The 13,094-nt window shown below is 40.8% G+C and overlaps 1 protein-coding gene across 9 annotated transcripts in view; it reads left to right on the top strand.

The window, feature by feature from the left end:
* SCHIP1 (schwannomin interacting protein 1) overlaps positions 1-13,094 on the top strand; it is a 613,549-nt gene that overhangs the window by 549,256 nt on the left and 51,199 nt on the right. For 2 of the 9 annotated variants that reach the window (XM_063620362.1, XM_063620364.1), the window contains exon 1: positions 7,049-7,320. The exons of the other annotated variants lie outside the window; for them this stretch is intronic. In XM_063620362.1, coding sequence (XP_063476432.1) covers positions 7,291-7,320 — 30 coding nt within the window. In that variant the 5' untranslated portion in view covers positions 7,049-7,290. Of the gene's footprint in view, positions 1-7,048; positions 7,321-13,094 lie in introns of those variants that run through there. 9 annotated transcript variants of the gene reach the window in all.

Below are 13,094 nucleotides of genomic sequence, written 5' to 3' on the forward strand. Positions count from 1 at the left end.
AAAGTATATTGTTATAATTTTTCTATTTTATTACCCGTTATCGTTGTTAATCTCTTACTGCGCCTAAGTTATAAATTAAACTTTATCACAGATATGTACGTATGGGAAAAACATAGTATGTATAAGGTTCAGTACTATCTTCAGTTTCAGGCATCCGCTAGGGGTCTTGGAATGTATCCCCCATGGATAAGGAGGGACTACTGAGTTAGTTTTCTATTTCTGCTGTAACAAAGTCTTCCAAATTTAGTGGCTTAAATCAACACAAATTTATTGGTATTATAATACCAAAAGTCAGAAGTCCTAAATGGGTCTCACTGGACTAAAATCAAGGTGTCCACTGAGCTGCATTCTTTCTGGAGACTCTAGAGAAAAGTCAGTTTCCTTGCCTTTTCCATCTTCTAGGGACAGCCCACCTTCCTTGGCTTGTGGCCTCTTCTTCCATCTTCAAAGCCAACAACAACATTGGACCAAGCCTTTCTCATACTGCCATCTCTGGTTCTTCCTCTTGTACCTCCCCGACTTTTACTTTGTAAGACCCTTGTGATTATTACATTGAGCTCATCTGGATAACCAGGCTACTTTCCCCATCTCAAAGGCAGCTGCTTACCGTAATTTTGCCTTGCCGCCTGGGGATTAGGTTGTAGACAGTTGACCCAGGAGACAGGGGACATTATTGTGCCTTCTACAGTGATGTCTTTGTTTCTCTTTAGTTCTGTCTCTACAATCTCTCCCTTAATCTAATTCATTTTTACAGCTTCAACTATCCTCTCTGTGCAAAAGACCCCCAAATTCGACCTGTCGTCCGGATCTCTCTTAAGCCCCAGCTGCCTCTTACACCTTCAACGACGAATTTTATGATGAAAATTTAAACCTCCTTACTGTACCCCAACCCCCTCAGAATCAGTTCCTTCTGCTAACTTCCCTGTTTCTTTTCACAGCACCAGTTTTACTCCAGTAATGGTCTCAAAACCTCACAATTCCTTATCTTGCTCACTCCCCCATGTAGCTCACTGCCTAAGTGCCATCAGTTCCTTTTTTGGTGTCTTGGGATGCATCCCTCTGTCTTTGCCCTTCCATTCCCATGATCTCCTCTATCCTCCAAAGGACTGTATTCCTTGGACGGTTGATGTTGTTCTTAATTAGGAGAAGAAAACATCCATTTCTCTTCCTTTCCTGAGTACTTAAGAGCTGTTTTACATTACTCCCATTTCATCATGTTACCATGAGGGTCATATTCATTTATTCAATTGTTTCAAAGTATTTATCGAGAACCAGGTACTATGTCAGACATTGGGGATATAGCACTGAGTAAACCAACCAAGATGCAAGTTCTAAGGAAATTCACATTAATCTAGATCTACAAAAGACAGACATTAAATAAGTGAATAACCAAATGAACAAGATTGTTGCAGTCTCCTGGTTCACTCTAGCTGAGTGTTCTCTTCTTCTCTTGAATTTCTAGTGAGTAAACAAAATATTTGGAGGCATTTAACTTATCTTCGTCATATCTAGTCATTTGTGTACTGCCTCATTTCTCTTACCAAACTTCTTGAGGGCAGAAACACTACTTCACATGGCTCATGATAGGAGCTTCTTTCAACTACAAAAATCAAGGAAGATGTTGAGGAAACCACTTTGTGTTTCTGCGAAGCATTTTTAAAGGTTTATTGTCTGTAGATGATGCCAGTTTTGTTGGTGGCAACAATACAGGTTGAGCATTCCCCAACTCCAAAAGCTGACATCTGAAATGCTGCAAAGTCCCAAACTTTTTGAGTATTGACATGATGCCACAAATGGAAAATTCCACACCTGACCTCATGTGACAGGTTGCAGTCAAAATGAAGTCAAAACTTTGTTTCATGTACAAAATTATTTTGAAATATTGTATAAAATTACCTTCAGGTTATGTGTATGAGGTGCATATGAAACAAAAATGAATCTCATCTTTAGACCTGGGTACCATCCCTAAGATGTTTCATTATGTATATGCAGATATTCCAAAATCCAGGACATTTCTGGTCCCAAGCATTGTGTATAAGGTTTACTCAACCTGTAATGACAAGTAATTCTTTGGGTAGGGCATTCAAGGACCTAGTTTCCCCAATATCCACAGTATTAATTTTTCTCATCATTCCTTTTCTTTCATTGCCCAGTAAAGAAGTACAACTTAAGCTATATGTCTACTTGCTTTCTCCAATTTCCTGAGGAAAAGCTTAAAAGTTATTACTTAAGATGGTGACTTCCCTGCTCATCTTTCCCACCCCCAATACTTCATTTTTTCCAACATTTCAATTTGAACAGAATAGTAACAACATAGTAAGAACAGAATGGAAGGGGTTTTGGATAATAAATATAGTGGTAAAAAGTCATATCCTCAGGCCGTCTGAGCATACAGTTTCAAAAGTGAGTAACTGGGGTCAGCAACTGACTGGAAGGGGCATAGGAAACTTCCTGGCATAAGCCGTGAGAGTTAAGTGCAAGAGATGACTTTCAAGTGGACTTTTTTCCACAAATACCCATTGCTGCACCACTCAGATTCAACAATTGATATTTAATAAACTTGCTTTGTCACAGCTCTCCACTGACCTATCCATCTACCCATCCATCAATTCCTCTCATTTACTTGATGTACTTCAAAGTAAGTTGCAGACATCAGTAAGTGCCCTAAATACTTTAGCTTGCATATCATCAATTTGAGTTCATGTTTATTCTTGTTTATTCTTTTGGGGTAAATTTTATGTACAAAGAAATGCACATATCTTAATGTTTTATTCAATGTGTATTAACAAATATACATACCTGTATAGCCAAACACTTAATCAACTCACACAGCTTATGCCAGAAAGTTTCCTATGCCCCTTCCGGGTCAGTTCCTGACCCAGGCTATTCACTTTCAAAACTGTATGCTCGAGGGCCTGAGGATGTAACTTTTTACTATTATATTTATTGTCCAAAACCCCCTTTCATTCTGTTGTTGCTAATTGCCACAATTGAAAAAAAAAAAAATGCTTTTCTGGATTTAAAGACACAATAGTTTGTAGGTGGCAGAAACAGTATTTTAATAAGGAAATAATCTAATTTTTCTTCCCTTAAAACATACCTTGAATTGAGTTTTAGGTAGACCCACACTGCAGCCTCACTCTTACTTTATGATGTATTTTGATTTCAAGGGCAGCCTCATTTGTCTCAGTCAAAAGGGGTTTATTTCTCCAAGTCTAGTGGGTCCTCAGTTAGTATTCGTCTTAGCCTGTTAGGGCTGCTATAATAAAATATCATAAACTGGGTAGCTTATAAACAACAGAAATGTATTTCTTAGAGTTCTGAAGACTGAGAAGTCCAAGATTAAGGCACCAGCAGATTTGGTGTCTCATGAGGCCCCGTTTCCTGATTTATAGATGGCAATGGCATCTTCTCACTGTGTCTTCAACACAGCAGAAGGGGCAAGGCAGCTCTCTTGGGCCTCTTTTAAAAAGGGCATGGATCCCATTTGTGAGGGCTTCACCCTCATGACCTAATCACCCCCCAGTGGCCCCACCTTTTAATACCATCATACTGGTGATTAGATTTCAACATAGGAAGTTTGAGGGCACAATATTCAGACCATAGGAGCGTTGTTTTCTATGGAACACATTCATTTGGTATGAACCCAGAAAATCATGTTACTTTCTTTGTTTTCCTTGCTTTGATGCCTTTTTGTTGTTGGGCATGTCACAACTTTCTTAGACCCTTGTTCCATATCTGAACAATAACAGTGTCAGGCTAAATGATCTCTTGAGGTCCCATCTAAATTTGAAACTCAATACTTTTTATGGGAAGGGAAGCTGTGAAGATCTGAGAAGAAAAAAAATAATCCCTGTGCTACAAAGACTATGCTTCACATAAAAAGTTCATCAGTATTTTTTAGTTAAAGATAACAAATGTTACTGCAGTTTGGTAAACTATTCTAGCTTAAGTGTTCTTGGAACAGCTGGTTTCTGTTTAAAGTTTTTTACACTAGCAAATCATACTTCAAATTATAACACAAAGTTGTTTCCAATGAACGACTATAAAGAGAAGCCTGTCTAATATATTCATTTTTTTTCATCTTGTTTATACCTCTTGGGAGAGTTTTTTTTGACAGGATTTGGGATACAATTGTCAGAGATCTGTTCTCCCTAGAGCCACCTCTGAGTCACTTCCACTATTTATGGAACAGCAACTGTCAAGAGTGGAATCATGTTTAGCCTTTTTTTTTTTTTAACAACACATGATAAATGTCTTTGGGAGCTTATGTAATATATCCCAGTGTCTTCAGTTTTCAGAAGAGACAGAGTCCACGAAGCAGCTTTTTAAGTTTTGCACAGCTTGGAAACATGTTCCTGAGTCTTAGGGTCGTAGATTATCAAGGTAGTAACTTGAGTAAGGTTTTAACTGCCTTTGAAGTTAGAGCTGTTCTGTCTTGGAAAGTGTTTTTTATATTCAACATAAGATTTCCACTTCATCTTATCTGCTACCTTGCAAAGTGAACTTTTTTCCTTTGGCCTGCTCTTCTTTGATCATATTTAGAATTCCAGAACCTTGGCCGGACACGGTGGCTCAGGCCTGTAATCCCAACATTTTGGTAGGCCAAGGTGGTTGGATCACCCGAGATCAGGAGTTCAAGACCAGCCTGGCCAACAAGGTGAAACCGTGCCTCTACTAAAAATACAAAAATTAGCCAGGCGTGGTGGTGCGCGCCTATAGTCCCGGCTACTCGGGAGGCTGAGGTGGAAGAATTGCTTGAACCTGGGAGGCAGAGGTTGCAGTGAGCTGATCACGTCACTCCAGTCTGGGTGACAGAGTGAGATTCCATTCGCTACTCAAAAAAAAAAAAAAAAAGAATTCCAGAACCTCATTGGGTGGTTATATTGCAAGGCACTCTACACAGAAGTCTCTGAGAAAAGAATGGAGTTTTAGGATGGGGGTGTATTGTTTATTGTTTCTTATCCCTGACAAGTTTCCATCTTCTTTTCTTCACCTTGACTCATTCCCTACCCCCAGGCTTCTGCTTCATTCATCAAGCTTTCATTGTGCAGCCAGTGAGCAGGCCTAGAAAGTCCTGCACTTGTTATGTGGCCCACCCCTCTCCTGGACTAGGAAGGATAAGGGCAGTGAGCTTCTGCAGGGTGAGTCTCCAGAGTACTTTTCCTTTGAACCTGCTGCTGAAATTGAAGCCTCTGAGGATACCAGGAGTTGAGTTTTCAGGGCCATCTTTTCGTTCTCCTCACTAGAAAGGCTGAAATGAGTGTGCTTGTGAGTGCGTCAAGGAAGTCGAATTGAGATAGCAATAGCAGGCTTTGCTCCTGCTTGAACCTCAAATAGTAAAAATTAAGAATATTTATAAAAATAGGTTTTTCTCATTCCACAAAACAGATGAAGTTATTAAAATTACATTAGCAAATAATCCTAACGCAAACTCCCACCGTTTTTTAAGAGAGTGCTTGATATGAAAACTTGTCAAACATGTCAATTCCATTTCTCATGCAAAAAGTACTTGTTTTCTCTGTCAGTAGCACAGTGAAACTGCGTGGTTCATGGGAAGAGGAAGAGTTTTTGAGACGGCTACATAAATAGAACATAGGACAGATAGATACTAAAATAGCTTTAAAAAGGTCCCTATTGATTTTTTAATTTGATGGTTTAAATTCAGTCACATTTTTGTTAAGTACCATTTATGTACTCAGAGCTATTTTATTAAGAAACAACATGGGCTGGGTGTGGTGGCTCGCACCTGTAATCCCAGCACTTTGGGAGGCCGAGGCGGGCAGATCACGAGGTCAGGAGATCAAGACCATCTTGGCTAACACAGTGAAACCTCGTCTCTACTAAAAAAATACAAAAAAATTAGCCAGGCATGGTGGTGGGCGCTTGTAGTCCCAGCTACTCGGGAGGCTGAGGCAGGAGAATGACGTGAACCCGGGAGGCAGAGCTTGCAGTGAGCTCAGATCTCGCCACTGCACTCCAGCCTGGGCAACAGAGTGAGACTCCGTCTCAAAAAAAAAAAAAAAAAAAAAGAAGAAAAAAAAGAAAAGAAACAACAAAACTAATTGCCTGTGGCAACTGAGGAATATAAATAAGAAAATTTTATTTAACTTTTCCCCCTTAATTTTCTCATTACATTAGCTTGAAGAATTAATTTACAGCCCAGTTTTTTCTTTTTGTGTATCCCCAAGTCCTAAAGTGGCCCTGAAGCCATTCAGAAACTGGCCCCAGTTTTTTCCCAGAAACGTATGTTGTCTGACTTGTATTTCCTTTGAGTATTGTCCGCAAGTCCAGAATTACTCTCTCTCAGGGAGGATGGGTCTGTTCCAAGAATTGTATGTGCTGCATTGGGGGGTGTCCATATTTTCAAGTCACAGCATTGGGTAATAATATATGTACAAAGCCTTACATTAAAAAAAAAACTTCCAATTAAGAGTTTAGTTTTCATGAAATAAATTATAGCGACTTTAATATTTTAATAAGTTCTCTCCCTAAAAAAACTTATAACAGCAATTATTGTATCTTATTTCTATTTTACTTAAAAAGAAGCTAGGAGCCACAAATAAGCGGGGAATTTAAAGTTACAAAATAATTCTTTTAAAGCGTAAAGACCTTTTAGTTATAAAGTTGACAAACACTTCAAAAACTCAACATAGAAAAACATCCTTTCATTGTTGGCATTCAGAATGGATTGTTCTCCCTTTAGCATGTTAAAAGTTCTAAAATTATCTTTAAGTCCTTTTTTTTTTTTTTTTTTTTTTTTTGATAAGCACCAGCCAAGCAGCATTAGTGGGCAGAAAGGATGATGCCGGAGGTTAGAAATGTTCAACTGCAACATTGATTTGTGTCTGTCTCTCTCCCTCTCCCTCGCTGGCCTTTTTCTCGTTAATGAGGACTAGAATGTTTCCACATCAGTTAACTGCCTTCATAAAGCACCAGAAGGTCACACCAGCTCCAGACTGATCCTTTTCTTTGTGCCTATAATATAATTGGCTGATTGTGCGGGTGATGAGCGCCCCCTCCCCCAGCCTGGTCCCAGCTCCATGTTCCTAAGCCTGCCTCACTGGTTTCGGAGGGCTGGAGAGCAGCTCAGCTCGCTAGCTGCGCGCTTCCCGGCACAGGCAGTGCCACTGCGCAGGTTGATCAGCGAAACAGCATCCATTTTAATCTGCGGGGAGCCCCTGCCTTACCAGGGCGTTCTCTCCTCCCGCCGGTGGATGCTCCGCGCCTGCTCTCCGCAGCCTCGCTCAGCAGTCCTGCGTTGGGGTCTGCGCCCTAGGATGCACTGAGATGGTACATCAGGATAACTGCTCGTATCAGGTAAATTGTAAAGCCTGATTCTGAGGCCGGCATCCTTTGGGAGAGGAGGCCTTCCTCTTCCAAAGCAGCAGGTTGCCTCTTTCCGGATATTCAAGGGATTTTGCCATCTTCCGCGCCTGGCCTTCATCACATACAGTATCTGAATTGTAATTAGGTTTTCTGGGGAGTAATGGGGCAGAAAACACTGCTTCCTTGGCCTTTAAAGCATTTGTGAAATTCACGGAGGTGATCTGTGCTTTGCATATTCTGTACGTCTGCAAATAAGAGGAATTGCTTTGGACTGTAATTTGAATTTAAGGGAATTTCAGGGGAAAATCTGTTTGGAATCTCACATCGATAACATTGAAAAACGTAATTTTTGCTCGTTGCATAGGATGTGAGTTGCTTCACATCCAGCTTTTAGGACTGTCTTTAAGAAATTATGTAAATAGATAGTCGCGATTGATAATCTTAGAAATTTTCAAAAATCAGCCAGTATGCACTTGATGTTTAAAGTTGCACTTGTGTGTCTTTCCGAACTTATTTTTACTAGTATGTTGTTTTAAATGGTTGGTAAATAAGCATTAAAGTATCAACATGCATCAAAAACTCCAAATAGAAAAATCTTAGTAATGCATATTCATTTGTATGCTAATTTGCTACTGGAGTTATGAATTAAACACTTAGACAATTTCAAAAGATCAGCTCTAGAGTGTTTAGTAACTCCTTGGTAGGACTTGGACTGTTGAGGCAACATTGAAAGTATCTTTGTTGAAAACAGACAGCAAGAATGTTCTCAGAGAAATTGCTCTTTGCAGCAGCAGGCATGGCTGGTCCAAATCCTGGAGAGTTAATATTGGGATGTTACTCAACTGACTGAGTTTAGAAGCTCTGAGAGACCAGTTCTCTAACTTAATGCCTCTTCCTTGTGTGAGGTAGGTTACCTGAGACAAGCGTTTCTCATAAGGTCAGATTTCACAGTGGTAAATATGTGCAGGCAAAATAGTACATTTCACAAGACTCAAGGCAGTGGTTTCTCAGCTAAGTAACGTGTGCCTATGAAATGTATTTACATACTTTGTCTTGCTTAATAACTAGAAATTTGTACTTATAGATTTATTTCATAGTATTTTCATTTTATGGTACATTTAGGGCCATAGATCCTAAATATTGAGCTTCATGCTTCACAGTAATTCTTTCCACGAGAAAGGGGTCAGAGATGCTGAGAAAAAAACCAACATGTCACTTACACATAATACAGAACTTGAGGGTAGGGGATGTCAAGTATCTGTAGAGAGCCTAATCTACTCATGGCATGGCTCCAGGTGATTGAATTACTATAATAATTAAAATAACTCTCTTTTCAAAGAAGCTATTTATTTTTGAAGGGCAAACTACTATAAGATTATTCCCTATGTCTTTTCATTAGGTTGAACATAAAAGCATTGTTTTTGTAGGTTGAAAATTAGTCAAATATCAGCAATTTCATCTGGAGAGAAGGGGTTATATTAGCATTCTGCTTCTTCCAAAGGAAGATAAATTGATTTTATTTTACATAAGCTGCAATATATAACAGTGTCATTATGTGTTTACTAGTTTTGAAGTATTTATTGCTTATTTCCACAATAAAATTAAGTGTATGGGTTGGGTAATAATGGTCAGTAGATTTTGCATCTGCATGGGATTTTATAGTAGAACTACCTACATGCGTATGTTCTTTTGAAGTGCTCTCTCTTTATACATAGCTCAGCAAAAACAGAAACATTAACCTTGAAGCCAAATCTTAATCCCACTTAGAAACCTTCATTTTAGAACCCAGCTGGCACCACATGCAACTGGATTCAGAAAAGGTGCTTTCTCTAAGTCCTTAGCTTGATGTTTGTAGTCACTGATGATATCTGCAGTTGAATGGCTTTCGGAAACTTCCCCACGATTTTACAAGGACTTACTTATTTTTTAAGGATGATATTGCAGTGGTTAAAAGCAAATTTCTTAGCATTTTTAGTCAGTTGATAGGATTCATTTGAAATATTGATTCCTTTTCTCTCATAAATGATGTATACCAAGATTTCTTAATGGATAGTCCATGAATGGGGGCTTCAGGGGCCATTCCCCTGAAAATTGCATGCACATTTTGGTGCTTTTGTATAGATGTACATCATGGTTGTTGTGGTTGCTATTGTCATCATAATTACAGCAATAATAGCCTTCTGTGTGCTCTACCTACCCCTGCCCTTGCCCACACTCCATAGTCTATTTTCAACACAGTTTCCAAAATGAGCTTATAAAACTGAAGACAGATCATGTCCCATATCTCAAAAATTTTAGTTTATCATCCTGCTCAGAGTAAAAATCCAGGTCCTCACAGGGCTTTATATCAGCTCGTCCCTGCTTCCTCTTGGACTCCTCTCCTACATTCCTGATTTCCTCCACTACCTTCCTACCATGCTGGGCTGGCCCTGCACCTGCTATTCCTTCTGCCTGGCATGCACCCCCACCTGCCGTACTTACCCCCTCCCTGCCCCACCTACCCCCTCCCTGCCCCACTGTGTAGAGTTGCCAGATTTAGCAAATAACCTACAGTATTTGGGACATACACTAAAATATTGTTCACTGTTTATCTGAAATTCACATTCAACCAGGCATCTAATATTTTACATCTTATAGATATTTACCTCATATTGTCACCTCTACCCCCATCCATTACTCTCTCACTTTCTGTGAGTCCTTGCTCAGATGTCACTTCTAGGTGAAGCCTTATCTGGATGTAATCTGTAAACTTCCAGCTCTTCAGTTCTATCCCAATATTTCTTTTTTTTTTTTTTTTTTTTTTGAGATGGAGTCTCGCTCTGTTGCCCAGGCTAGAGTGCAATGGCGCTATCTCAGCTTACTGCACCCTCCGTCTGCTGGGTTCAAGCAATTCTCCTACCTCAGTCTCCTGAGTAGCTGGGATTACAGGCGCCCGCCACCATGCCCAGCTAATTTTTGCATTTTTACTAGAGATGGGCTTTCACCATGTTGGCCATTTGGCCAGGCTGGTCTCGAACTCCTTACCTCAGGTGATCTGCCCGCCTCGGCCTCCCAAAGTGCTGGGATTACAGGCATGAGCTACCACGCACGGCCTATCCCAATATTTCTATCATGCTTCTCTAATTTATTTTTATACTTATTTATCACCATTTATCATAGTACATATTTTACTTATTTGTTTATTTTCTGGCTCCCTCACTCACTTCATGAGGGCAGGGATTTTATCTTTGTCCTGTCTGCTTTCCCAGTGCTTAGAATAGGTCCTCAAGTAGTACAGATGGATATGTCTACTATTTGTAAAATTGACTAACAAAAAAGGCATTGTAAGGCCGGGCGCAGTGGCTCACGCCTGTAATCCCAGCACTTTGGGAGGCCGAGGCAGGCAGATCACGAGGTCAGGATATCGAGACCATCCTGGCTAACACAGTGAAACCCCGTCTCTACTAAAAAAAAAAATACAAAAAATCAGCTGGGCAAGGTGTTGGGCGCCTGTAGTCCCAGCTACTCGGGAGGCTGACGCAGGAGAGTGGCGTGAACCCGGGAGGCGGAGCTTGCAGTGAGCCAAGATCGCGCCACTGCACTCCATCCTGGGCGACAGAGCAAGACTCTGTCTCAAAAAAAAAAAAAAAAAAAGCATTGTAAACATTCTATGCCACTTTGGTTTCTTGTTTTATGACTTTCAGTCCTACTCCTTCCCCTCCTCCCACCATGAACCTGCACTGTTTTCATTGTGTGTGAGCTGGTTATCTATCCCCTTATTTCTTGTTAGTTTTCTCATCTGTGAAATGGAGACTTTCCCAGTTAACTTCCTGGCATAAGAGTTGCCAGGTCCCCTGCCAGAGGCTGCCTTTCTGCATAAACAAGTCAGTTATCATGAATTAAGAGCCCCGTTCCTCTTGTGTCATTTCTTCTGAGCACATCAGGGGTTCGGTGAGGATTGTTCAGCAGCCCAGGGAAACCGTCTCACTTCATTTCCCAGTTGTATCTTGCTAATATGTAGAAATACAATGGATTCTTATACATTGCTTTTCTAAATGGATGATTTGTTTTGAAAAAGAGAGTTTTGCTGCTACCAAGAGCCTGAACACCCCTGTTTGAGCAAGGGTTTATATGCACTGTTCTTTGAACAACGTAAACCAAGGAGGAATAAACAGAAGGAATTCTCCTACAGAATTTTTCATGGCTGTTTTGTTTTGTTTTTAAAAGTGCTCACCTCATTGTCATCTTCATATGCTTTTCTTCCTTACAGGATTTATGTTAGCAAAGAGGTTACTGAGGCATGTGTTGTCATTTGTGGTCATAGCCCTGTTAAAAGATAGAGCTATCGTCCTCCATTTTCCAGTCTTGGGAGGAAGCCAATCTCTTCAGGAAAGAAACTTGCCCACAGCTTCAGGCCTGGCAGCCTTCAAGAGGCCACATTTTTCTAAATGGTTTTTGATAGACAGCTTAGAAATATTGTAAACTTGAAAGCACAAGTTTAGGTCGAAGGGTCCGTTTTGCTTAAAAGCTCTTAAATATTTTTTCCCTCTTTCCTGGAGTGGGGTTTTCGGCTAAGTGTGTACATTAAAACAATGACATGCTTTCATACCTTTCTTGCCATTGCTTAAATTCCCTTATGACTGCCCCAGATATAGATCGCACCCTGACATTCTTAGCTACTGTGGGAATGGAGACTTGAAGAAGAGAAAGTAAAATAGTGTGTGAATAACACTCATCTTTTTCCTCCCTTGGGAGCATAAAGAGTCCCTTCTTCAAACACATACCAGGTCATGAGAAGCACCGTCAGAAATATTTAATGCTTCCCTGTGTTCCTTGGGATACATTTCAGACTCCTCTACATGGCCTTCAAGGCCCAACATTTGTTTCTGACCCCTAGGCAGAAACGCTTCTCGCTCCAGACCCTTTACTCCTGCCTTCACAGTGCCATCAGTTCTTAGCTGCAATGCCTCAGGCTGAGATGTCTCCTACCCACACACCACCTGCTCCCACCCACTGCAGGCTAATGCAGCTCTCAAGGCTCAAATGCCACCTCCTTCAGGAAACTTTTCCCGTTTATCTCTCAGTCCAGATGCCTCCTTCTCAGTACATTTTGTTTTTACTTGCATTAGAACCCATTTACAACTATTTACATATAGGACTGTCTCCTCCATTAGACGACAAGCTTCTTCTTTTTTTTTTTTTTTTAGATGGAGTCTTGCTCCGTCGCCCAGGCTGGCATGCTGTGGCGCAATCTTGGCTCACTGTAACCTCCACCTCCCGGGTTCCAGCAATTATCCCACCTTAGCCTCCTGAGTAGCTGGGATTACATGTGCCCACCACCATGCCCAGCTAATTTTCTGTATTTTTAGTAGAAACGGGTTTTCACCACATTGGCCAGGCTGGTCTCAAACTCCTGACCTCAGGTGATCTGCCCACCTCGGCCTCCCAAAGTGCTGGGATCACAGGCGTAAGCCATCGTGCCTGGCCGACAATAGGCTTCTTGAAGACAACGGGCCTTCTTTAAATTTTCACAAGTCTCTGCCTTATACACAGAGTATGTGTTCAATAAATGTTTGTTGGATTGAATTGCACTTTATGCAATTGTTGATGTTCTGAGTCCCTAGGATCAGGGTTTCCCATCGTAACCCCAGAGATAAGCTCAGATCCATACATTGTAACAAGGAGTTGGTGAAGCTGACCTCAGAAGTCCATGTACCTGGCTTCTCAGCCTCTTGACCAGTTGCCAGCACTTTAAACATCTCGTGTGCCAGAATTGGGGGTGCAGT

Source organism: Symphalangus syndactylus, chromosome 17 (assembly GCF_028878055.3).
Source record: "Symphalangus syndactylus isolate Jambi chromosome 17, NHGRI_mSymSyn1-v2.1_pri, whole genome shotgun sequence".
NCBI classification, from domain to species: Eukaryota; Metazoa; Chordata; class Mammalia; order Primates; family Hylobatidae; genus Symphalangus; species Symphalangus syndactylus.